The 27,024-nt window shown below is 39.3% G+C and overlaps 2 protein-coding genes across 3 annotated transcripts in view; one reads left to right on the top strand and one right to left on the bottom strand.

The window, feature by feature from the left end:
• Window positions 1–13,632, bottom strand: part of SEMA6D (semaphorin 6D) — a 696,006-nt gene extending 682,374 nt beyond the window's left edge. Inside the window, exon 1 of the mRNA XM_068958248.1 lies at window positions 13,588–13,632. The gene's annotated coding sequence lies outside the window, so the exon portion shown is untranslated. The remainder of the gene's footprint in view (window positions 1–13,587) is intronic.
• Window positions 13,633–13,696: 64 nt separating this feature from the next.
• Window positions 13,697–27,024, top strand: part of DMXL2 (Dmx like 2) — a 60,511-nt gene continuing 47,183 nt past the window's right edge. For both annotated transcript variants that reach the window (XM_068958245.1, XM_068958246.1), the window contains exons 1-5: window positions 13,697–13,894; window positions 23,528–23,653; window positions 25,253–25,324; window positions 26,039–26,117; window positions 26,784–26,940. In XM_068958245.1, the coding sequence (XP_068814346.1) occupies window positions 13,808–13,894; window positions 23,528–23,653; window positions 25,253–25,324; window positions 26,039–26,117; window positions 26,784–26,940 (521 nt within the window). In that variant the 5' untranslated portion in view covers window positions 13,697–13,807. The remainder of the gene's footprint in view (window positions 13,895–23,527; window positions 23,654–25,252; window positions 25,325–26,038; window positions 26,118–26,783; window positions 26,941–27,024) is intronic.

The following is a 27,024-nucleotide window of genomic DNA, read 5'->3' on the forward strand; positions in this document are numbered from 1 at the left end:
CCTTTATTGTTCTACAAGGACTTTTCACCAAGCTCATTTAGTAGCAGTTTCCATGTTCCACACCCACCCCACGTTGTCAGTACAAATACTGACATTCTGAGCTTCCCATTCAACTTGTCCAAAATATACCTTACCTTAAATGAGCATTCTCATTTACTCAAACAAGATGCTGCAGGTAGCCTCTATTCCTCTATAAAACGAGATACAGCTTCTGCCACAGTAGAGCAATACTTATGTATGCAGAACAGTAGTTTTCTAGGTGCAATACCTAAATAGTTCTTTTGATTTTGTACTGGAAGGATCAGCTCTGAGAATATTTCTTTAAATCTAGAACAACTGAGATCAAGTCTATCCTTGCAGTTCAAGCACTTTCTTTTCTCATCACTAATTCTAACTAAAATCTTTTCTCTTTGACATTTTAGCTGATGAAGAGGAGCGCATTACCCATACCCTTGGTTCTTGAAAATTTTGATTCAGTTATTCAAAAAGAATAAGTTTCCTACTTTTTTCACAACCTTACTAAAAATATTTTAAGTGTAAACCTCAGCAATATAAAAATATTATGTGAATCACAGTACACCTTAGTATAAAAGTTTTTTTTTAATAAAATTAAGACAAAATAAACCATCACCAGTGGTTCCATGTCCTTTGACACGTTATTCCAAACTGCCCAACTTAAAGGCTTCCCTTTAAGTTATCTGTATGATAACTACAGATGACTGCTGAATATCATTGCTTCCTTTTCCTCTACTATTCTGTGACCTATTTTTAACATCAAATATCATCTGATATGCATGTCTATAGGGTCACCTATATATGTATATTACTATGTCTCCTTCCCTGGTGCTATGCAACTGTTGTAGCATTCAGGATGTGTCACTCACTCAGAGAGCTGACAAGATGACATGAACAAAAGCAGTCTGGTCAAAATGAAGCATAGAAAAGCTAGCAAAACTGTCTTGCAAATTTTCCCCACATTTATATTTTCATTAGATATTGAAATTTGTATTTTTTTATTTTAAAAATATATTTATATGTACCCTTTACACATAGGTATACACACACATACATGTTCTTTGGATGACTTTAATGAGGCAGTGAGTCTGATCCTGAAATGATGTAAGCAGATATAGGCCTGCTGAAGGCAACAGAGCAAGGCTGATTTACATTAACTGAGGTCCAAGGTCTCTCTTTTGCAGGGGTCCTTTCTAAATACACTTTTATTGATTACAGTATCAGGAAAGGTATTTTCAGTTCAAATAAATGACTTCATAACTGAAGGTTCCCTAGTGTCTGCCAACCCCACAACAGCAACAAACAGACATTTCTGGAAAATGAAGAGAGCTGGTGCAGGGGAGGGGGGAGAATACAGAACTTACTAGGCCAGTCACTCACTCACTGTGAAAGCTAGAAAGTACAGAGACTTTAAAGTCCCTGTTTGTTTCAAAACAAGGAAGGGATGGGAGGAGAGAACTCAATGAAACTGAAAACTGATTTTTTTCCCTTGACCACACAGAGTGAAACCAAGACCAAGGAAAATCAAGTGAATTCGTTTGATATGTTTGAGTAGACTTTTTGTTCTTTTTGAAACAGTAAATTTAAGTTCTGCTGAGCTCCAAGATGAACAGACAAAAAAAATTTACAATTGCATCTCACTGGGAAAAGTAACCAGGCTGAAAAAGAGTATCATCAGAAGTTTGCTTTAAGCCTAGCCTTGAATCTAGTGAGGCCAAAGGCGGTTTCTACCATCAGCCAGACCATTGAAGTCTAAAGCTCCTTGGTTGCCATGACAAACATTTTACCAAATGAATCACAGAACTTTTGCATAGCTAACGCCATCTGGCAGAGCTCTCAAACTCTGGTGGTGATACTACCTTATGGATGCAACCCTTTCTATACACAGTAGCACAGACTACTTCCCCTCCCACTACATCCAGGTAGCAACTAAAGCAGTATTTGACATATGGACAAATAATGCTAGAAATGTACTGTGTATTTTTGCTGTCTTCTCTCCTGTAAGTGAGCTGTCCTCTCAAGTTAAAAAACAAATTAATCACACTGTCCGCACTGGCTTGTCATTTCATCTCCCACTCCCATCTGTTCAGTTTCTCTCAGCTGGAAACAAGAGAAAAAAGCAAGCAACATTCAAGCACTCTGCTCCCTGGAATTTGGAGCAGACAACAGGCCAATGTTTAGGAATGGATTGAAGTGGACCTATATTTAGGTTTTTAATGTACTGGCTATTTATGTATACATTTGTATTATGAACACAAACTGCAAGTTGTATTGCCAGATGTACATGACTGCAAAACAAATGAACAAAAGTGATACATTGCAGTGCAAGCAACAGAATAATTCCCTTAGGCCTTTGGGCTCTTTAGAGCAGAGTATTACCCTCCCACCTCTTCCATACCTCCACCCCCCCGCAACAAAATTAGCAGAGCAAGATTCAAACTCTGCAGTTGGAACTGGAAAGGATTTTCTGATGCTTTAGCAGTGTCAACCCCCAGGTCTCCTATGCCACCAAACTTGGGTGGGGAAAAGACGGGGGGAGGGGGGAATAATAATAATAATCACACTTCAGGTTGCTTAGTGTCCAAGACTTTCCCAAATAGTTAAAAGAATTATCATTTTGACTTTTTTTTTTTAATTAGAGTTTTGAAATTCCTGCTTCAGTTTTTCCGGTTTAGATTTTTTTTTTTTTTAATGGAACATTTCCGTTTTCTGCAGAAGAGGGATTCCAGTCAACAGCCATCTCTATAAATTAATTCAAGTGCCTTACTTTGTTAGGACAACTGCACAGATGGAGACTTTACACTAGTGCTAGAGGTCTAACTACCCAAGCATCAAATTAGGCTGCATAAATCATAAAAAATGATTATAAGACTAAATTGCAAAGTAGCTGATTTGTATCTGCTGCATTTCTTGGTCGCAACAGGGCCAAATAACCAAGTCACTTGTAATGCAGAATCAACTGTCCTAGGCATCTCTCCTTTTTAAACAGCCAAGTCATAATGGGGAGAATTCATATTTGTGCTGGCTCTGAGCCCATTTCAAGAACCAAAGGGAGAGCACTTGGCTGCTTTTGAGACTGCCAGGGATAGCTTGGCCCTTCGATACAAAGCAGGCCAAATTCACGTCTGACCTACCTAGCTTCTGGCAGCAATAGTTGAGCTGTCCTACACTGCTACTGGTAAAAAGCAGCCAGAAACACTGAAGGAATCCAATTTGGATGGCTCCTGCTCTGGAGATCCCAGGCAGAAGGTAAGAGGTAGCGACTGCCGCTCTCTTCACCAGTGAAACACTGACAGATTCTTTACCTAAGGGAAAGCTATTAACTCCAGAACAGGTTAATGTGTCACAGAGGTGCTGGGGAGAGACAAAACTGGAGACCATCTGAACGTGAGAATACACTGCTTATAGAATCCATATACTGCACATCAAATCTTTTCATGGTTCAATGATGCAGTACACAGATACCTATTTGCAATGGGGAGGATAACTGCTAAGAGATGCTGAATACACAGCCCTGCTAACACTAACAAAGTAACGAAGATTTGTATTTAAGACCAGCTGACCCTACCTTTCATTCTACAGCACTTGATACTAATGGCTGCAGTCTAAAGACTACCAGTCTAGTCAATGCTTTAGGAAAAAAAAAAAAAAAAAAGGTTTGTCCAAGAATGACGGCAAATACCCGTCAGCAGCAAAAGTGGCAGCAGTTGTTCATTCTTCTACTTGATCTGCTTAAGTTTGAAAAGGCTGCCTGATAATTATGATTACAAGGTTAGAGTGAAGTGAACCCTTCTGCATACTTATCAACAAGATATAAAAACACTGTATGATCCAAAAAACTGATTGCTTGGCCTGTTACCTTAATTATGGGGCTTATGTATGTGCTGAAATAGCAAAGCAAAATACAATTCAGTGTTGATCAGGACAGGGGAGAACACTGTTTACAGAGATAAGGCTTCTTTTACTTAAATTTAACATTCATGGAAATTTCAAAATATTAAGAACAAGACTTATCTGAATTCAGAGAAAATAAATAGCTAGAAAAAAAAGCACAAGTTTTAATGGAAGGAAAACTATACAATTTTCTGCTCCTCTCAACGCAGCAAACTTTTGTTAACAGATGGTGGCAGATCTGTTTGATGCAGTGGGCAGCATTTCCATCTTATGCTGCTGGCAAATATTATGAACATTTAACTCATTTACTCCTGCGCGCACCCTCAGAATATATGTAGGCACTGCTGGCCTGTCAGAAGTGTTTCGCACATGTAGCTCCTTTAAGTCAATGGAAATGTGAGCTCAGTATTAGCTAATTTGTGTATTTTACATAAGGAATGGCTAAGTTTCCTTATCACTCCTTCAACGCCTACAAAATTAATATTTGCCTCTTTTTCAGGCAAAAGCAGATAACTCCAGTTTACCTATTCCTATTTACCAAAAGAAATGAGCCACCAGGTGCTTTTGGCTGTCAGCACCAAAGGACCCTTTCTGTGAGACGAGTTGGTCCATTGGCAGAGGAACAAATGCAGTCTGCCCATAAGCTTGTCACCCTCTCACCATCCAACCTCTCTCCTCGGTTCCCTTCTTACTGCCCTGCCATGTCCCTTGTGACATCCACCTCTCCTTAATATGATACCACTTCGCTCCACCAACAGAAGGTATCAATATTCAGTTCCTCCCACACCAAACAAGACAGAAATGTTAGGATCTCACTACAGCCTTTCCATCAGTGGGGGCCTAATTAAAGTCTCTATTCTCTACCCTGTCCTTAATTTTCATAAAACGCACAAAAGACTTCTGCATCCATTTAAACTGGTCTAGGGAGTTCAAGAGTTTGGTGACGTGAAGGGGAAAAAAAAGTGACAGAAAAGTGGAACCCGCATGGGTAGGGGGTGAAGGAACAAGCTAAGAAAGCACAACAAAACCCCAAAGACAAACACACAAATTAAACAAAACCTGAACACTTTTCCCACCAAGTCATTAGCAAAAACTCTATTGGTTTAAATTGGACTCAAATTTCACCTTTAATTTTGACTTAATTTAAAAGATATGACTGGATATTCAGAGTACACTTTCACTGAACTCTTTGTATAGTCTAATTAATCATGGCTAGCATTCAGCTCATTTCTTATATCCTGTTGGTGGCTGTAGGAATCAAGATGATGTTTTTTTACATGCATTCATCTTTCTTACAATCTCAGAGTTGTCTGACAGATCGGAACAAACCGTTCATATCCCAGAACAATCCTAGAAATTTTCCCAATGCTATAACACCAGGATGCAAGCAAGTTTCACTTTAATGCATATTGCAGCATTCTTCAGATCAGCTTGAAGAATATAGTAACATCTACATGTTTCTTACCAATATGCTGAGAATCATCAATCCTCAACACTCTGCAGTGAGAATCTCCAGTTAGAAATCTGTGCAGACATTTAACATTCTCTGGAGGGAAGGAACAAAGAACTGAGTTGTTCTACATATAATCTTCTGGGAAATATATTTAGTTTATTCTAAACAGTAAAGTGCTTTTAATTATTACATGAGTAATATAAACCCCCCAATGAATAAGTCAGTAACCAGCTTAAAACTATGAAGTCTGTAGCACCTCACAGACCAGGGCAGCATCCTTGAACTTATCTCTGAGAAACCTCATGTGATGCATGATTTACTTTAGCAAGTGAATACTTGGATAGCACTTTGCTCTTGAAATATACTCCTTAGATGCTACTTCTAGAGCATAATTCACAAGTAAATGGTGCATATACTTTAAACATTAAAGCTCTCCTCTCTATAATACTGCAAAAAAATGTGAAAGGCTCTTCTGTTGACTCAAGTTACCAGCAGGTGTTAAACCAAGCAGCCTGTGCTGAAGTTCACTAGCTCCACTGTAGCTATGGCTCGCTAACTCCCTCAGCGATACAAAAGAGATGCACCTCCACCTACCCAAGGACGAAGTTAGGATGGCAACAGAGCTACATAAAATACCTTATGATTGAGGGATGAAGTATTTGTGGAGGTCTCAGCTGCAGGGTTATTTGGAACTTAGAAAGCCCAAATCACAGGTACTATATAAATTAAGACACTAACTTCAACTGCAAGCTCCACAGGTCACATTAAAGATCTTATGCATACACAGTAATAAAGAAGCAAAGAAAGGTACACTCCCAGTTTATTCTGAGTAAGTCTAAGTGCTCTTTACGTAAACTAGCCACTTGCAACTTAAGCTACTGTTTCTTATACAGAAGCAGCATCTAGAACCCCCAATCATCCAAAGTCAAGCATCAAGCAAATACCTATCAGTCTCTTCCCTAGTAAGTCAATTATCAATTGATACTGAACTAACACAGGACTCTATGCCTGAAAAATGTTTCTGGTATCTTATAGATGTGATTAACAATTCTTTCATTAAAAAAACCTCAGTAACTAAAACCTAACTCATTGCAAGACTGCTTGTTGGCCTCACTCTTGCTTGCTAAGGCTATTTTAGAAGGGATTTAAAAAAAAAAAAAAAACCAGCTGAATAATATATAGCGGTACTGATTCCACTGAATTTAGTTTTGAATTACAGAGGCATAGCAGTTCTTTGCTCCTTAGGGCTGCATAGCAGCCAGGTCAGAGGTATCTGAAAAACTAGTTCAGTAAACAGAATTTAACTTCCCATTTCATAGGAGATTTTGCATCTTCTAAACATCCAACTGTTTATTCTGATTGATACGGCAGGAAGGAGAACATCAGACTCCCATAAAGCCCCAGTAATCATTAAATGCGTGCTCAGCTCTGTAGTCCCCATCTTATTAAAAGTCATTAGACAAGAGAACATCTGTCACAGTTTAAGACTGAATTCATTCCATGACTAAACGGAATTGGGGAAAGATGCTTCAGAGTCATGTTAGTAAGAAAGAATATTGATAACTGGTTTACACCATTTCAAATGATTCATATCTGTCCTGACAGGTTCACTGGAAACACACAAAGTGAGTTAAAAATCTGTGGTCCTACAATTACCTACAATAAACATTTTTGCGCTGCCTAAGGCGCACCCTATGTCAGCACATGGACTTATTTTCAACACAAGACAATGCCATTGGGTTAACTAGCAATGGTTCAGCTCTTGAGTGTCACCAAGGTCAGGAAGTTTATGCTACTGACACACGTACTGAAGAGTTAATGATTAGATGCTCAAAGAATTACGAAACTGAATCAAATCTTTGACTCAGCAGCTGGCATACAGTACATCAATTACACTTTACAGTGACATGTTATGTAATACATAAGGGGCAAGTTCACAGTTTGATTTTATGTACCTCATTTTATACTGTATTCCCCGCAGAGTCAAGAAACAGGCAAGCTCTTCCAGAGGGTAGTTTGAAAAACTAGTTAGTCACTCCGCATGAGCTCTGTTGCTCATACATTTTTATGTGCTGTTTATATGCTCAACAGAGCATATAAAGAACAATTTACATCGTGTGAATACTGTTTCCACTCCTCTTCCTAACCTAATTCAAATTCATCTTTATACTGAAAAATATTGGTTACTGCTTTTTTTAATATTGCAAACAGAAGAAAAAAGGTTCACAGTGATTTAACAGCAAAATCCATACACCATTTCATACTTTATTTGCATCTATGGTTCAAAGGAGGCAAACGTGACAGCTATAATGTGAAGTGCTTGATTCTTTTTACTTATAACTTAAAAAGCAATTTTTGGAAGCATAGCTAATATAACAACAGGCGCAGTATAGCTGAAGTCTTACCAAAACTAGCGAGTCTTAAGAATCTGGTGATTTAGGATACATTAAGGTACCTATACAAAATAGGTTGGGCAGAATGACACAAGTAAAAAGTAGATGTATACAGTGCTTTAAAAACATCTGCGTAAGTGCCAGTAAAATTCAAGAATGGTACTGAGTGGAAAGTAAAGAGGAAATAAAACCATGAAAAAGTGATTCCCTTATAGATTCTTCTTCTGGGGGTACAAAGTGCAAACAAAGAATAGTTATCTCATTCAGTTAAGACGTATTAGCGGCAAGAGAACTTTGAAGGTGAAGAAATAAGTACAAGAGTTACTGAGAAAGCAAAACAAACCTAAATTTACTTTTCAGCCGAGGAGTTTTCCAGATATCAGCCCAAAGTGTTTTGGCATAAGTTCCCCAGAAGGGCTTTTTAATTCAAGTCTTCCTCAGCCTTACTGAGGAGTTGTTCCTGTGGTTCTCATAAAACAGGTGGTGCTGAAGATCTGGTCTGTGCCCAAAAACACTGTCATCAGAAGTTCACAACAGGAGGCTTCTCGTGGTCTTCTCCAGCTCCTGGATTTGAGCCTGTTCCTATAAATAACCCCATGAAACAGCTTTCGTTATATCCTTAAGGACAGAAATGACTGCCTTTGAGAGATGCAGAATTCAAATTCTTATGCAACTTTGTTTCATTTCACCCTTCTTAACAGATTTCAGGGCTTAAGCATTTAGGGTTTTTTTTGTTTTTTAATTAAAGAGATGACCTGGGAAAATTCCCAGAACATCTGTAATGTACACCTAGTGCCTTCAGAACGCTCAGTCGGATAAGAAATGCTTGTTTGTTTGCCAGGAAAATCATTTGTATGTAATTGGCAATACAACCATTTGTCATTCTACTGAATCATTGTTTAGAGCATAAGTTAAAAAACATATACTTAGAATCTCTCCAATAAATGCACATGGTCATTTGTGAATACATTTCCATTTTCTAAATGCTTGACAGATGCACTGAAAGCCAAGATCCACAGATGAACAGAGCTTGCACAAAGTATTATCCTTCCATCTGAACAAAGAAAAATATTCCCATTAAAAAAATAGTTCCTCCTACTGTGCACTAAGATCTAGATTCTCAGAAAACGATTCCATCAAACGTATTGCTTTACTTTCACTAAATTTCCATACAACATAAGCATTCAGCAGAGAGCACACAGGATAAATTCGGCTACAGGACTAGTTAATGTTTAATCCTATGCCATTAAAGTCTAGTGTCTTGCCACATATCACTGCTAGCAGTGATCCAGGTTTGTTTTGTCTTTGCTTTCTTAGCATCCTAAGGATTTACAACTGAACAAAAACCAAACAACAATATTTTAGTGGAAAAATCCCATCCCACTCCCAAAAAACCTTTACCAGTCTGGAGCTGGCACCACAATTAGATTCCCTGTAGGAGACACACTGGCAAGAAAATGAAGGCTTAGATGCTCCTGAAGAGAATGAGGGGATAGCACTCCTACACACAGCCTTCCTTAACCTTGAAAAGAGACAGCCAAGTTGAGCAAGTGCCTCAGTTCCTCTTTGCTGTTTTAATTCGTTGTCCTTTTCACTACCCTACTCTTCAATGGATTAAACTGTTTAATCATTAGTTCTTTAAGCACAATCAGATACTTATGAAGGAAAGAAAAATTTCTTGAAAGTTGCATTTTAGTTGCAATTTTTAACACTATCAGGTTTTTTTTTTTTTTTTTTCATCTCCCTCAGCTCTACTCTTCCAAATTGAAGTCTGGGCAATTATTCTATAAGAAAGTAGTGGTCCAGATTGCATGAAGATTGTTACATACCCATCTACTACTGAAAGCAGTCAACATTTAGACACTCTTGAGGAAGTGAGGCTGTCAGTTCTTCATAAACCTGATCTTCTAAAAATATCTAAACAGAAATTGTGCTGTAGTAAAGTCTTTTCGGGAGCATAGAAGAAGTGACCATCCCTCATAGGTCAATGTCTTTAAGGTCCTCTACAGAAACATCCAATGAACAACAGTTTTAAGAATGAAGATGGATATGGGGGCAATCCTGTTCCGCATCCATACAGTAACAATGCTATAGCAAGTGAAATACATTCTAGTTTAGAAATTAAAAGCAGAGAAGAGGTGTGCATCTTATGAATTGAAGCACGTTATTTTCTCCAAGTAACAACCGAATTTGAGTTCATGAAAACAACACACAGCTAGCTTTCCTCCAGGTAAAGAGGCTGATAATTTTGTGAAGAACATACTGAAAATTTGAAACAATCACCATGAATCATGGAGAAAACATTCACAGAATCACATAAGCATTGCGCTCAAAAGGTCTCCATCTCTTCAAGGCCTAACGTGAAAAAGTAGAAGCCTTTAGCAGCACGGAAAACTGACAGGAGTGATCCTAATAGGGTGGTTCTCACAAGATACCAAGGCTGGAATGCAGCATTTCATTTTTGAAATAGAAGGCAATCCAGCACAGATATATGTCTTGCATGATATCTCTTCAGAGATCTGCTTTCTTTCACGAGTCTGTGCGCAACACATTTCTTTTGTATGTGCTTTAAGACCTCTTCCCTTTGCAATTACAATACTATGTTCTTTTGAATCATTTACTCACTTCCCATAAACCACGCTGCCTTTTGCGGAAAGGAAGAATTTTTCCCTTCTTTCCCTATGTATGCTAAGGAAATCCAGAAAAAATTGTTATAGATTTTATAATTATAGTTTCTGCATCAAAACATATTTCCTTCTGATCTTTTGTATAATACCATCTTCTTTTGCCAAGTGAAAAATACTTCTTCCTACGGCAAACAGAACCAAGTTATTTCTCCATAGTGTCAGTGGGATTCAGTGCCTGTTTTCTAAATTTGGATTTCTTTCCTTTGCCTCCCACTTTTTGGGAGCAGTGGAAAGGAAGTCTCAACTCCTGAATATCTATAGATTTTTCCTCTTCTCTTTTAGCATAGCTTGGAGAAGTAGAGGGCAAACCAGTAAGTCATCCTTATATATTATCCACACAAGGTCTTGAAAGGTCATCTAATCCATCCTGCTAGAGCAAGCCAGAAGTAAGTACCCTCAGCATTTCTAATGCTTACTTAAACCTCAGGTGGCTAAGGTGCTGCTGCAAAAGCAGCTTGTTATCATAAATTAAATAGATCTTTTGATTCCATGCAGCAATCACTGTTTTGCAGTAACAGGATTTCCCCTTCCACAACTCCAATTAACTTCAAGCCAAAACAGGGAATTCCTGGGCAAACAGCTTCCAGCAGAGGTACTGTAGATACTCTCTTTCTTATGATTACAAAGGAAGGAAGTAATTGAACAAGGCAACCAGCTAATCAGGAACAAAAAGAAAAATTAAGAGAATGAAGGCTCCCAAGTTTGTTTTTTGTTTTTTGTTTTTTTTTTAAAAAAGGAGACATCGTTCTGTGCTGTTGGACATAGAAATCACTGCTATGTACTGAAAGAGACTATAATGTGAGATATTTAAATCATTAGTAAGGAAGAAGCAATTAAGATAAATACAACTTGAACTGTAAGCAAAATTCTAATGAAAATACTTGCCTCCAGGAAGAAAGTGAAGGCCTTATCTGCAGATACTTGCTAAACAACTGTTGCTCAAAGCTCTATGCCCACAGCTGATCATGTCTGCAGGTTTCTACAGCCAAAAATAAAGTATTTTACTACTAAACCTGTAATTCAGCATTGTTTTTACTTTAAAAAGGAATCTTCCTTGTTTTAGAGTAACATGCATTCTCTGTTCCACAATCAAGTCTCAACATAATTACAGCACCAGGCAGAAGTCAAACACTGAAAAGTTTCTCACCAACCCAAACAGTAAGATAGCAGTTTCCGCGCAGTAGGCACATGCCCAAGAGTTACTGGCAGTCTTACTCTCATTAGGTAATGGAATACTGGGCTCAAAACCAAAATTCTCACTAATCATGTCAGTTACCCAGGAAGACTGAAGTAATCCTGCAGGTACTCTGCTTAAACTTAAGCCTTTTTGCTGTCAAAACCAGTTAGCTCTACTACATCAAACAGGTAAAAACACTTTGCTCTAGGTCATACTGTTCTCATATGATCCTACTTACTAGTAGGACTGGCTGTGCTAATTATCCATTCGAAGGCCAGCTGTCTTTCCAAGCACTAGCTGGACTTTGCTCCACTGTTTTTCAAAAAACATTTTTTTTACCTCCAACACCTCCAAATCTTACTGAGTGTATTTGAAAATCAGTTCCAAGTTAGGGCACATTTTGCATGGAAGAGCCTTGAATCAGAAGGTTTATGGAATAATACGTATCAGTAGAAGCATACGAACATTATGTAATAGTTTTGTATGTAGCCAGTTCAACAGAAGATCAGAATGGTTTTCTCCCCTCCCACCTCAGCTAGAGCTATTGTTCCCTTTAAACAGGGATTTCTATTAGCTTGCAAGGCAGTAGATCTAATCTAAAATATTATGATGACTGTTTTTTCCATTCAAAAATAGTTTTGGTACATCTTAATTTACCTCTACATTCTGATTAAGCTTGCTTGCTCAGTAAGAGACACACACTTTCAAGAAGCAATACAGCACAAAGTGAATCTTGCAGTCCTCAGTCAGCTAAAGCTCCCATAGACTAAGAAATAGAGCTTTGCAGCCTCCATCATTCTTGCTAGCACAACTGCAAGAGCACTGTATTTGCCTAGTATAAAAAAAATTGAGTTTTCCTTATATCGTGACACTGCATACAAAGTATTTTTTCCCCTTCAGAGTTTACCATCCCTTCCACTTTTCAGGACCCAGCCCTCTTCACACTTCTTGAGACTGGAAAGGATAGGCATATTTAAAAGCTTTCGTTCTCAACGCTAAGTACTCTGCGGTTATTACAAATAACGTGACAGAAACCTCATCACGTTTTCCTGTGAGGCTACACAAGTTGCCAAAACCAGAACCAAACATCAAACAAGGTGTCCTCACCTCCTCTTACTGTTCTTTAGTATCAATTAACGGTAACTTTCCTCACGATAGCTCCTGTAAATGGAGCTTTCATACAGCCCAGGAACATTCTTTTTTTTGTCCCCTCACTACAGGGGAGGGCAGTTCTCTCTCCTCGTAACGCCGGCCCCGTTCTCCAGGCGGCCGCCCCGCACAGCCCCTCCGGGCCGCCCCGCAGCCGGCGCCGCCCCACGCGCTCGGCTCAAGCGCGAGCGGCACCTGGCGCGGCGGCGTCCTGGATTCCCAAGAGCCTCCCAAGTACTCCGAGGCGTTACCACGCGCCAGGAGGCTGCGAGGAGAGAGGCGGCCCCGCCAAGGCACCCTACACACTGACGAGAAGGCCAAGCGCACACGCGCAGCCCCCGCCGGGCCGAGGGCGCCGCCCCCCCTCCCGCGGTGCCGCGCGGGGCGGCTGCCAGGCGCTGCTCACGTTTCTTCCTCTCCGGGAGGAGGGACTGCGCTCGGCAGGCCCTGCCCACCCCCGGCCCTCCTCACGCCCCGAACAAGGCAGGAGCGGAGCGGAGCGGATGAGCCCCCCGCCCTGCCCCGCCCCCGCCGCGGGAGGCGCCCTGCCGCTGTCTCACCTCGAGGCACGAGCCAAGCGCACCGCATGCCGCGGTTTCTAGCCGTCCCTCCCTTCTCCTTTAAACCTAGCGCTCTCCTCTTCCCCCGCTACACCGTCCGCCTGGGGCGGGGCCGCCCCGCCCGGGCAGCTCCCCGCCTCGCTCCCTCTCCGAGGGCCGCACAGAGCCGCGCCGGGCCGCCCCACCCCCCCGGTACCTAACGGCGCCCCCAACTGCCGCCGCGCGAGCGGGGCGGGGGCGGGACCTGCGCGCGCCTCACCTGACTCAGGCGCTGCCCGGCGCGTGCGCCGCCCCTGCCCTGTCCGCCCCGCCCGCGCGGTGCGGCGCGCGGCCGTAGGCTGCAGCGCGCGCGCTCGCGGCGGCGGCGCGGAGGGCCGTGGCCCCGCGAGGCGAGCGGGAGCGCGGAGCCACCATCCGGGTCTCGCTCGGCGGAGGCGACGGCAGCGGCGCGGCCGGCGCCGGGAGAGCGGCGGGCCGCTATGCATCTCCACCAGGTGCTCACGGGCGCCGTCAACCCCGGCGACAACTGCTACTCGGTGGGCAGCGTCGAGGACGTCCCCTTCACGGTAACGGTGGCGGCGGGCCGGGCGGACCTGGCGGCGGGGGCGGGGCAGCGTGGCGGGCTCGCAGGTGGGGGTGGGTGGGGGGAGGGGGGCTGCGGGCGGGCGGGCGGGCGGGGCCGCGGCAGCCGTGAGGCGAGCGGGGGCGGGGGGCGCCGGGGGGGCCTGGCGCGGCCGGCGGGCGGGAGGGAGGGGGCGTCGCGGCCCCGCCGGGGGCGGCGGATGCGGCCGGCCCTGGCAATCGGGCAGCGAGCGAGGGCAGCCCCGGCACGGCACGTCCGCAAACCTTCTGCTGGATGCTTTTTCCTTTTTTTTTTTTTTTTTTTTTTTTTAAAACGGCGGATGCTGTGGTGGTCTTGCAGGGAGAAGAGATTCTGTTGCACTAGGCTTCTTTAAAATCCTCTCCGCTGTTGATGAGCCTTTGGCTTCCATTGCTGTGGTTAACAGAATACAAATTTCTGTCTCGAAAGCTCCTCTTAAATTAGAGGAGAAAATAGTCGAAAAGAGAAATATTAAGCGGATTTCAGGAGTCCAGTAACGTATTTTATAAATTGGTGCATCATCCCCTGGTTATTTTTACTTCTCATTCTAATGTCAGTTGCTACTGTTTTAGCTTATCTGCTTGCATGATTTTAATGAGTGATCAGCTTCTGCAGTGCTTAGCACAGTATAATCTACTCAGTATTTTATTATTTAGCAATAAATTGTCTCATTAGATTTTGTGTTAATGTTTACAAGATTGGCACTAACCAGTTCCAAACTGAATGATACAAAGCATTATTTTTAGTGTAGTATGATGGTCAGTAGACTAGTCAGGTATTTAAAGCTTACTTTGAATTATCACAGATGTGTAATTTTAGTAATGAATGCTCAGAAGTCCTCAGAAATAAAAAGATGCTAGCTCTTTCTGCATTTTCCTTGTTCTGCTGCTATGCAGCTATACTGATGTTAAAGGGACCTCTGTTACTTTTGGTAGTCATATACAAATATTCATATACTACTGTGTTTCTTTTTACTGTGATAATTTGGAAATACTAACTAATTGGTGTTATAAAATACAATTCTGTGTTAAACCTCATTGCAGTTTTAACAACATCAAAAATGAATATGAGATGTTATAGTTTATAGAAGAGTTTCCCAAGAATAAAGGTTACATTTTACAAAGACACAAAACCATTTGGTAGCATGCTTTAACTGTGGAATCGCATATAGTAATGTACCTCATTCGCTTCTCTGGCTGCTGCATCCAGTTTTATCATAGGACTTTAAAGAAGGAATTAAAAGATGAGTATGCTTTAAGAAATATATTTTCTGGACTTTCACAGCTGTAACCTTCCTCTTCTCGTTTCCTCCTCTTTCTATGTATTTGTGGTGTTATTTCCTACTGCTCTAGGCTTTGATGTTGTAATAAGCTGCACAGTAAAAACATTTGTAGCACAGAGTTCAGGCTGTTGTATCCAGACTCAAAGGAAATTAGTCACCTGTACGACTCTCGGTGGCACCATACATAATCTACCCGTTCATTGCAGATGACACTTTCCTTAGTGCCTAACCTTAAATACTGTTGGTCAACATTGATCAACCATATTGATGCTGCTCCGTATTCCCAAACCATTGAGCTGTTTGGAGCCATAGCTTTAATTTAGATCCTGAAGCAGGAGCTGCAGTTTAGGCAAGGGAACATCTGTATTTGTGATAGGGCCTGACTCCACAGCCATATGCTTAAGAGCTAATATCTATCAGCTGGAACACAGCTGGAAGCAGACCAGTAAAAGGCAGGTGGTTAAGGGGGACCTACAGGAGCCATTGCATACGTGTGCTTACTCATGTTTTTACTGATGCTAGGGCATGCATTTAAATGAGAACTAGTTCATGTGGACTTGAAAATATTGCAGCTGTCTTTGTGCAAAGGCAATGCTGTAATCCCAAGGATATTGCGATAGTCTCTCTGTCACTCGTGTTAACGTTATTCGACTTAGAACAGTGACTTGAATATTCACTGCTTAATGGTTTTAAAGATATTTCCTATTTTCTTGAGGAAACCTGTCTTCCTAAGATGAACTTGCTTAGATGCCTAACTCCAGTGATCTTAGGATTCTGAGAGAAGGGATTCATTTTCTTCCGACCTGCTCAGGGACATTGCAGTCCTCTGGTTCCTCTTCATCCTTTCCTTTCCTTGGTGGCTTGCTCCTGGCTAGTTTAATCGTCTCCTTGCTGGGGATACAGCAAGGCTTACAAATTCCAAGTTAGTGTAGTCAGAGCAAGAGTATATGTTTTGCGCAGCTGGACTTTTTTCAAGCTTTGAAAGTCGTTTAGGTGTTCTGAGAAAGTGCAAAGAAATAATTTTGCCATTAATATTTTTACTTGATAAAAATAAGTATTAGTGCCTTTATAATATGAATAAATAGAGCTAGTTGCCTTTCTCTGACACTTTAAAACTCTGGCCAGATTCGGATACATGCATGCACAAATGGCAGTCTCTGGCAGTATGCTTGCTAGAGTTCATGAAGGCTGGTTACAAAGGTTTTGTGTGTCTCTGTCTGAAATGCACACAGTGTTCTTTCCTCTCTGCGCTCCCACATCTGCCCACAACAATATTGACATACATCTAGTATTTCTCAAATAAGAAATGAAACACGAGAGGTGTTTGGTTAACGAACTGACTTGTGGATATTGTAGCAGTGTTGTACCCAATCTAGCAGAGTGGGTAATAAACAGAAAAAATTGCTTGAAGGGTGATTAGAAGCAAAGTAGCTTGATAGTGCGTGACAAAGCAGTCTCTTGAGCCTCCCTCAGTGTGTCCTGTCCAGCTCTGGACAGGACGCAGCAGAAGCAAAGGGTTTAAGTACTAAAGGACACAAGTTATAGTTTTGTCATTTCTGGTAACAATTTTGTGCGCTATTCAAGTTACTTTTAAGCAAAGCTTCATGTCTCGTTTCAGCAAATATTGTTCACCATGTTTTACAAAGGAGTTTATAGAAGCTATAGGTCATCAGAGTTGAGCTTTAAAAAAAAAAAAGCCCTAGAAAACACATGCTCTGGTTAGACAGAAGAAGGGTAACTCCTGGTACATCATTTGAACATTGCAGTCTAACTCACAGCTAATACATTTTTAAAGGGTAGTAAGCTACCTGTATTTTTCAAACCACGTTTGATTTGAATTAGCTTTTATTATTAAGCAGCCTTTTTAAGTTGAGCCAATTTCAGTCACTCACCCTAACTCTGGATGTACTGTATGTACCAATCTAACATTTCATGATGTTGAATAAGGTGTTTTCATATAAAGAAGCCAGGCTGTTCAAATTGTGTTTATGTAACTTCTGTCCTTTGTCCAAAATCAAGTTTGTTTGTTTGTTTCTTCTCTGACACTCTGAAGAGAATGTAGCTGTTTTTAAGGTCAGTCTGGATTTAAAAAAAAAAAAAAAAATAGAAACAAACCCATTTGTACTGACCACAAGGGAGGAGTTAAACTCACTAGGTCAGTTACTTACAGGTTGGATTCTGTATGGATAACAATTCCAACAACTGCTTTCTGTCCAACAAATAGAAGATAATGGAAGGTTCACTTCATGTAAGAGGTATAATTAAATGCAGAAAATATGAAACGTAAACACTGTTATTAGTGGAGAAACAGGAATATCAAATGTTACCTGTATCAGTACATAAGAACTTTCCAAATGGAAGTGAACTATTTTAAATATCTGATTGGTCATTTTTGAAAAGAAGAGACAAACTTCTTTGCCTCTTCCATGCCAGTACTAACACTTGGCCTGGAACTACGTAATGAATTTTAGAAACTGTTGTGAAGGAGGTTACACACTCACACTTCTTTTTTTCTTAGTGTAAACAGCAAAACGTTCATCCAAAGCTTTGTCAACAAGATACAGCAATTCAGAACAGGTTTTCTTCTCTGTTGTAGGGAGTTCCGCACTTCTCCCCTACTTCATCATTCTTGAAAATTACTTTTTAGACCCCTTATCTGCAAATCCCTGTCAGTTTTTCTTTTCATGTAGGGATACCTTCCCCAACGTGTCATGTTCATATGAACTGGATTACAGACGCATCTGAGTCCTTACTACTTATTCTCTGAAACTCTGTGTGTGAATATATTGTAAAGTGTTCAATCGCAAATTTGTCTCAAATGTCAGTTTAGGAAAACCTGTTCTAAAGGTACGTGCTAGTATTGGGCTTTTTTGCAGTTATTTTGACAGGCTGTATTAAGCATTTGTAATTTACTGGGACTTAGCTGGTGGGGGTGAAAATGTTGTATCTGTTGATGCGAGTTTGGAAATATTTCAGAATGCAAGTGTCTTCATTGTTTATCAGGAGACAGAAATTTCTGTTTACTATCCATAGCTTATTCAAGCCAGAAACTTAGAGATAAGTTTTGCTATACAGGAGGAGTGCTAGAACTTGTAGATGATCTCAGAAGGCCAAAAAAAGCTTTAATTCAGGTTTTAATACAGCTTTTAATTCATCTTTTTAAGCTTAGAGGTTTATGAACTTTTTTTTAATACCACTGTTGGCAAATTCTCTTTCCTGCCTGTTATTTACAATCTTGAAGTGCCTCTGTACCCCTAATAGTACATACACAGTGGCACTTGAGAACTTCTAGTCCATTTTTACTCATGCCAAATTTGTAAAGATTTGTAGAGATATTATAGAAAAGTTACAGAAAGAGGAGAATCATTTTATATAGAGAGGAAAATATTTTAGTAAGAAAAAAGATGAGACTGTGCGAAGGAAAAATTGTTTCTGTGACTGAGAGTTCAACATTAAAATTGGAGAACCAAACAGGAAAACATGGGAGGCTGAAAAAGTGATATACACATGCTGTTTTCTTATTATCGAAGAACTGAGAATATAGCAGAAACTAACTGATACAGTGTGGGTGACAATGTCCTCCTCCTTCACAGACAAAGCTCTTGCATTCAATTAGAGCTTTGTCATTGTTCGTTTCAGTGGTCCCATATCTTGACAGAGCAGCCATTGGCAAGCTGCAGCTTATTAGTTGCTTACAGATCTTGCAAGTCATCCTTGCTTTCTGGCGGTTTTGCAACTCTAATTTTCTCTTTGAAGTTATCAGTGACATTAGAAATGGAGGCTGGCAGATACTCCGTGTGGGTAGTGCTTACTGTTCATACAGTAAGCATACAGTGACAACTTACAGTTCTGTTTATCTAAGACTTCTGCACTGCTCTCACCCATTACAGTATCTCAGCATCTTACTTTCCGTCTTTCCTTTTTGCATGGTTTACAGATTATTCCATTCCTCTTGCCAGACCATGCAGATTGTTAGTCCGTTGCCACAAATATTTGTGGCCACTATTCTTTTAGCAAAAGAGAGCTGTGGTGATTTAATGATTTTCCAGAAGTTGTTGTCAGTTGAATTCTTAAGAAGAAACTACTGTTATTAAATATTACAGTGCTTTTCTATTGTTGGTCAGTGTAGGATGCAGCTACTGCGTTACCACTTAAGGAATGAAAGAACAAAATAAACAGAGGATTTGATAGAAATGTTTGTGTTTTGTTCAAACGTATAAACATGTTAATAGATGGAGTTATTAGTAATCAAGTGGGAAACTTGTATTTAGACATGTAATATGAAATGTGGGAATACCTTTCAATGCAGAAAAGTGTGTTAACCTTTACAGTTTCAAAAATTTTGGAGACTATAAAAGTGAAAAAAGTGGACATATATTTTAAAGAGAGAGAAGATTAATGGTGAGATTATAATAAATATACTCCTTAAAGTAAATTTAGGTTTTAAAGTTATATACTTTTGATGTATTTTTAAGAAATAAGAAATACCCTCAAAATAAACATCCACACTAAGAAAATGACCCCAGAACCAAGAGACAGCACTCACTCAATCTAGAGCTGAAGGCTGAGACCCTGCTGTTGAGGGTGTGTTTTGACTAAGGTCATTAATGGACTAACTCCTCTCTGCTGGCATAAGACACTTAGGTGTGCCAAGTCAGTTGCTGATGCAGTGCCAGACAGGGGCAAGGAAGAGTAAGAACAGGAGTGACACTAGTAAGATTTCATGTAAGGAAGAGATCTCTACATTTTGGTGATTCTTTAAGAAAAGTATATGTTTTCTACTGTAAACCAAACCACCCTTTTACTTAACTTTTGTTAAAAATATGCTAAATAGTACAGTTAGAAAAATACTCCTTTGTCGCTATAAGAAGTGCAGATGGGTGAAGGAGAGGAGAGAAACAAACAAAAAAACATTTAAAAACACAAGATACTAAATCCTCTTGCTTGAGAAAGTCAACAAACATATAATACGAAGTATAAAATCTGTTCTGGTTCATGCATAATCAACTATATATATACTTATATATGTACAAAAGTTTAAAACCAGTAAGCGTAATGAAATTACAGTTGAGAAGTCTTTCCTTTCTCGTATATTATTTCAGTCACATGTTCATATCCCTTCCTAATTGGAAGGAAGGATTGCAATTAGTGATGCATCATGTTTAATTAAATTTTAAATTTGCATGTAAAGTTATAAATACTAACAATCAATAGGGTATTTGAAGTGGATCAGTGCCTTTTTTTTACTGTATCAACAATTTAAATGACATCTTCTAATAGGTTCATCTTAGTAGTTATGAGGCAGACTGCCTGCTGAAATGAAACTGAACGTAAATGAGTCTGTCAGTTCTTTGCTGTGTTAATTGCTCACCCTTTGTATTAAGTAGTGGGAAAAATCAGCTGTTTGTGAATGATAAAATTCTGGATGAATTATTGGAACAGAAGGACCTTCTTTCATTCTCCTGCCTACCTATGGGCATTTGTATCCTGGTCTCCATCTCCTTCCTTCCTACTTGTGAACATCTGCTGGCCTGGCTGGAATTCTACACCTTTCTGCAACAAATTTCAATATAAAAAGTAGAACAGCAAAGCAAAAGCAGCTTTTCTGTTCACTGTCAAAACGTATTTCAGAATCTCAGCTCTCCCAGTTTCTGGAAAAAATCCCATTCTAGTTTAGTAATAATTTATTCCCTTCCAAACTGGCTGTAATAGTTGGATAGCCTAGTCGTTAAGCAGTTAGGATATTCTATTACATAGATAATCTCCCTCTAAGCAGCTGTTGGTAGTTGGGGTTTTTCTTTCCTGTTTGCGTTGTGAATAACTCCTGTATCAGTTCCTCATAGCTTCCCAGAGCCACAGTTACAGGCTTGAAGACTCAGAAAGACAAGACTGTGTCACTTTTTTTTTTTTTTTTTTTTTTTTTTTTTGCAAGGTGACTTTGGAAATCTTATAGACAGTCTGCATTTTGTGCGGAGCTTGCATTTTTGAGTGTGCAACTGTGTGGCTACTTTGCGCATTTGAATACTGCAGCTACACATAAAAACAGCCTTTTTGCGTTCAGATAAGCATTTAGCTGTATATGGGACCACATCAAAAGTTTGCATGTAGAGCTGTGATAATAATATTCACGAAAGTAGAATATGCTTGCATGCAAAACGTGCATAGATATTGATTGACCCTAAATGTCTTTGGGTTGTGAAATCCATAAGCACATGAGGCTGTATTCCTGGTTAATGATTGTGCTAGCGGACATCCAGTGGTGCAACAAATTTTAAATTAAAAGCAAAGAGAAAAGAGGAACCTGAATAATTATTTTCTTATAAGTTTCTTTACAAGGACAGGAATTAATTATTTTGGTAGCAGTAAAACCATTTATGCAAACACAGTGAACTTTTGGCTTCATAAAAGCTCGTAGCAAAACTTTTCATCATGGGTTTACTTTTTACTTGAGGTCTCCCTGATTTTGAGGGTGGCTTTTTTCTTTTTTTTTTTTTTTTTGCCTGAATTAGAGCATGCTGTGCAGTCTGTGATTCTTTAACAGGTCCAACTGTTTGACAGCTATATAAGATTTATTTTCAGAGCTGTGACTCTGATCAAATTATTAAGAGCAAAAGTTTCTGTTTATCCCAAGCAACATACTGTTTTAGGAAATGTTAGAACAAGAAAAGGCCTTCAGGCATAACTCTTAAGAAATTTAGTAATCTACCTTAGCTGTGTTAATTTCTGACGTGGGAAGTATTTGCTTTGCTGCTAATGTTACTGTTCCTTTTTTGTTTTTAGCAGTGACTGTACTTTCACTAAATTAAGCCTTTTGCTTCCCTTTTCCTCATTTGTTGCTCCTTCCCCGAAGAATCAGATGTAGCCATAGAAGGTCATGGCACCTCAGTTGTCCACCCTAGTACCAGTGGTTATCTGACATGTTATTTTAGGGGACTGGGTGACCATCAGGGGACATTAATCCTATAAACCGAGAGAGCAGAAGCTATATATCCTAGTACTGAGATAAACAGAAGTGCACACAACTTCTCACACACTCGTTATAAAAATAATGCAGATAGCCTTTTTAATATGATTGACCTCTAAGAAGAGGGCTAGGACTTGGTAATATGGAGATTATTGTGAAAGAAGCAGGGAACAAGTTGACCTGACAAAGCAATTTTATACCATCTGAAAGTGACCGTTGAGAGCTGGCACGTTCCTTGCTTATTTCAACTGTTGCAAAGATTTCTGTCTTCTATATTGGACTCCCTGGAAAACTTTAAGGAAAGAGACTCCTAGCTATAATTATGTTTACTTTGTAACGTTTCAGTAGTAGACTGATGCAATGAAGGGATTTCTAAGCTCAAATGTGGGAGTTCAGTGGAACAGATCATCTGGAGTGATTAAGGAATAGAATATTCTGGCACACTGGGACAGGTGAAAAATTGGCAGACATACACATATGTATCCTGCCAAGGAGAAGTTTTGCAAGAGATAATTGTTCTGTAACATATTCTTTAGCAAATGTCATTATTCCCGCCCCTGTAACTCTATAACAAAAAAGAATGGACTACAATTGTTCCTGTATTAAATGTGTTTTCTCTGATATGCAGGAGCAGCAGCGTTATATACCAGACCTGTTTTTAAGTTCCACTTTTTTTAAAAAAAAAGAATTCTCAGAAGTCTAATATGGGTGTGTAAATTAGCAACGTGCTCATTGCAGACAGCCAGAATTTTCCTTTGTTTTCTATGATTTTGGAGGGAAAATACTGAAAAATAAAAAATGATTGCCTTTTAATTATGCACGAGATTATTTTTTCTTGAAAGTAGAATAAACATTTTTAATGCAATACCATCAGCATCTGACAGTAGACATTGCTTGTCAATGGGTATTGCACTCCACTGTCTAATAAATGCAAAAGCATATAATTTCAAGGCAAGAAGAGAGTATTCATTGTTTTATTGTGCATCCTATTGGTTCATAAACATATCAAACCTTCCCAAGTTCATATCTGTTCTCAGAAGGACAGATTATTCCATGGGCTGTGAGTTATTAAGGTGTAAGCATCATCTCATTGAATTCCTTTTCCCTTCTCTGCTCCCTGCACTGGAGGAAGTTGTAGAGTAACTCACAAGAGTTGCTTTTTACTTGTTGCTTCTTCCATTGCTTCAACCAAATTGGTGTGGAATAAACCCTCTGTATAATAACATAAAATTAATTATTTGTTTAAGTGGAAGTGGAGACTTCAATGCTTTCATGGATTTTGCAAAAAAAAAATCTAGTAAGGATTTAGTTAAATTAATTTTTAACTGTATTTATTTTTAAAATTATTTCAGGCTTATGGTTCTGGTTGTGATATTGTTATTCTGGCAAATGACTTTGAATGTGTGCAAATTATTCCTGGTGCTAAGCATGGAAACATCCAAGTCAGTTGTGTGGAGTGTTCCCAACGGCAAGGCAGGGTAAGGATTTTAATAAATGTGTATAAACTTTAAAAAAATGAAATGCATCTAAATGAAATAACTAAACAGTAACTTAAGATATGAATGCTGTTAATGAGTTAGTTTCATGACAAAGATCACTTTTTACTAACCTATCTGTAACTTTCTGAGTAACGTTTCTTCAGAGAACTGTTTTAGTTTAATAGTAATTTATTTTTAAAAGTTTTAGTTTTGGTTGGGAAGGAGACGGAACGGATCCTGCAAAAAGAGGTCTCATAAAATGTGGAAATATGTATTAGTCAGAACTTACTATCAGAACTGGAGTTGTACTAAAATTCCTGTTGTTATTATTGAATGTATTTATTATTATATACTTATATCTAGCTAAAGAAGACAAGGAAAAATTAATAATTCATGTATACATACGTGTGCGTGTGCGTCCTGTAAAGGAATGAGTTCGAAATTCTTTATTTCAGAACAGCCAGTCTAGATTGCTGAGAAAAAGGAAACAACTTTCTGTGAGTTGTAGCAGAGCATTGACCAAATTTTGCTCATCAGTAGTCTGCTAGGCAATTACAAATTGGCTGTCGTAGTGAGAAAGCCCGAGTTAGAATTCAGGCAGCTCTAGCTGGCAGGGCCACAGCACGGCAGCTCCAGTGGAGTCCCAGGACTACTGGAAGAGAATCTGCAGCTGCAACGGCGGCCCCTGCAAGACCACTGCGCAACCCCTGGGAGGTCCTGCACTCGGGACTGTGAACTCATGGTCTGTTCTTCTGGGTGTGTTGCTGCAATTGTAAATTCTTTTTTTCCTTTATGAAGAGGAAATAAAGTTTCATAAGAAATGTGGTGCAACTTTTGCATTATTTCTGTATTGAGGAGACCAGATCCTGAATGAGAAGAGCAAACTGTTTTTACAGTTTTCCTTTTAAAATCTTTTAAGGAAGACAAGAGAATTTAAAAGATAGTCAGAAGTACCTATAAGCATATGAGCACTGGGCAGATAAATGAGCAGATAAATTGCTAATAAAGACCTTTTTGTATATAAAGCTTTGTGTAAAATAAATGGATGAAAGAAATTGAGGGGTCCAATTGTATAAGTACTTCAGTTTTTCCATCTACCATTTGTCTCTCCTCAAAATGTATTTAACGACTCAAAAAAGAATCACATTTGCTTCTGTTTTCCAGTAGTTGTTATTCAGAGGTAAGAAATGTAATCTGGGATCATACTGAGGCCTAGACACTAATAATTAATTTATTAGTTCACTGTGAAGTGGGCAGGACAAGAGCAGAAGTAGTGAAGGCATCAGATTTCCCTTATGCATTAACAGGAGTTACCTTAGAAACATATATTAGAACTGATTGTCAGTGCATATCCCACTGAAGATGCCGCCTACCCCATTTAGAGTTAAAATCTTAAAGGGAGGCCTGTTCAGAAGTATGTTTCTCTCAGCTTCCTCTAGAAAGTATATATTTAGTGCAATGAATGACCTTAATATTCATTTCACTTTTCTTGATTAATTGCACATAGAAATGGTACTGGAAATTCTTTAGGTATTTTGCAATTTTGCAGTTATTTTTATCTCCTAACCTTACATTTTTCATTTTTCAATTTTTTTCCAGATTGCAGCATCATATGGAAATGCTGTTTGCATTTTTGAACCACTCGGTATAAATTCTCATAAAAGGAATTGTGTAAGTATTTATTTTGTGGTTGTAGTTCAGTTTAGGCTCTCAGAATAGGCAAAAGTATGTCTGCCATTTTTATTGCCACAATATGTTAGCACACAGAAGATTAATGGAGAAATGTTTTCTACCATCCATAATAAAATTGGGTGGATGGGATCTTCCAGTGTATGAACCAAACTGAGGACTGCACTCCTCTCCAGTTCACAACAACATTTTGTTCTTGAATCACATGCTAGAATGACATGGTGTTGAGTTGGCACTTCTTAACTTGAAGAGGTGTGTCAGATCAGTAGTGCAGAGATGTGACTTGCTCTTGTGCAGGTGTACTCAGGCTAGTTTTAACAGCAAAGCCATGGCCAAGTGCTCTGGTGTTAACAATGATCTCGAGTGGCTTTTGCAATCTCTATAGCATCTATGCTGCCATCCCTTATGCTGGAAATATAAATGTGTGACCTAACTAGTTTAAAATAAGCTAGAGAGATATTTGTATGTGTGACAGGTCCAGCTCTGGTTCTCAGGACACTCTGTGATGCATTGTATAAAAATTTTTAGAATACAATTGAAGAATTTATTAAAACTAGATTCAGCAATCTGCTACTGGGTCCTGAATTTGTTTGCAACAGGATTAATAGCAATTTCGTAGAGGAAGAAAGAAATACTGATACTTTTGGATTTTGCTGTTGATGCAAGAGTTAATCCTTTACTGTTTTTAAACCACAGCAACTAAAGCGTCAGTGGCTTAAAACAGGGCAATTTTTCCTCAGTTCTATGACTTACAACCTGGCATGGGATCCTCAAGGTAACGTGAAACTTATGTGAAGTATTTGTTCAACATTTATAGTTATAGAACTTGAACACAGTTTGTTTGTTTTTTTAATTGAAATAAAGCAGGAGCATGATATGGAGATTTTAAATTAGCCATTCTCAAGCAGTGTCGCATAAAATGCGAGGCATGCAGGTGGCTGAAGGTAGCATTTGTGAGAATGCTATGCCAAATGTTTGAGTGTTTTATGCAAGATCTTAGTTTGGGAATCACAGTGTTAAATTGCTAACTGACTAGAAATTGCCATTAAGAATCAGATAAATACAATTTTATCACAATTAAAGTCAACAGTGTACTAAAATGTTCCTAAGATGTCTAACAATGAGTAGTCTGTGAGGTATGAATGGCTATTTAGTATCTGTAATTTTCATTATTAAGTGTGATTTATCATTTGAAGTCACCTTAAAAGAAAAACACCAAAAAAACCCTCTCCTCCTTAAAAGGCATTGTAAACGCAAAATATTTTAATAAAAGCAACTCTATGATATGATTGAATACTCTTATCATAATTAAAGTAGACTTTTTAAAGTCGAGTTTCTAACTTGTTTTTTAGTAATTCTCAACAAAATATCAAAACAAGCCTAATCTTTCAATATGCATGCGTTATCTTGGATTCACGGCTTTGATATTACTCACTTTCAGGTAACAGGCTGCTGACAGCAACTGACTATTTGCAACTGTGGGCTCCACCATCTAGTGACGTGCTAGAAGAAGATGAAGAAGACGATCCTGAAAATCAGATCAAAGATGATAAAGTTCTCCCAGTTCTAAATGATTGGAAATGTGTCTGGCAGTGCAAGTGAGATAATTTTCATTTTAAGACAGATTGCACTACCATCTCATAAATCAACCATATCTCCTCTCAGGAAAACATATTTTAAAA

This window comes from Struthio camelus, chromosome 12, assembly GCF_040807025.1.
Source record: "Struthio camelus isolate bStrCam1 chromosome 12, bStrCam1.hap1, whole genome shotgun sequence".
Classification (NCBI taxonomy): Eukaryota; Metazoa; Chordata; class Aves; order Struthioniformes; family Struthionidae; genus Struthio; species Struthio camelus.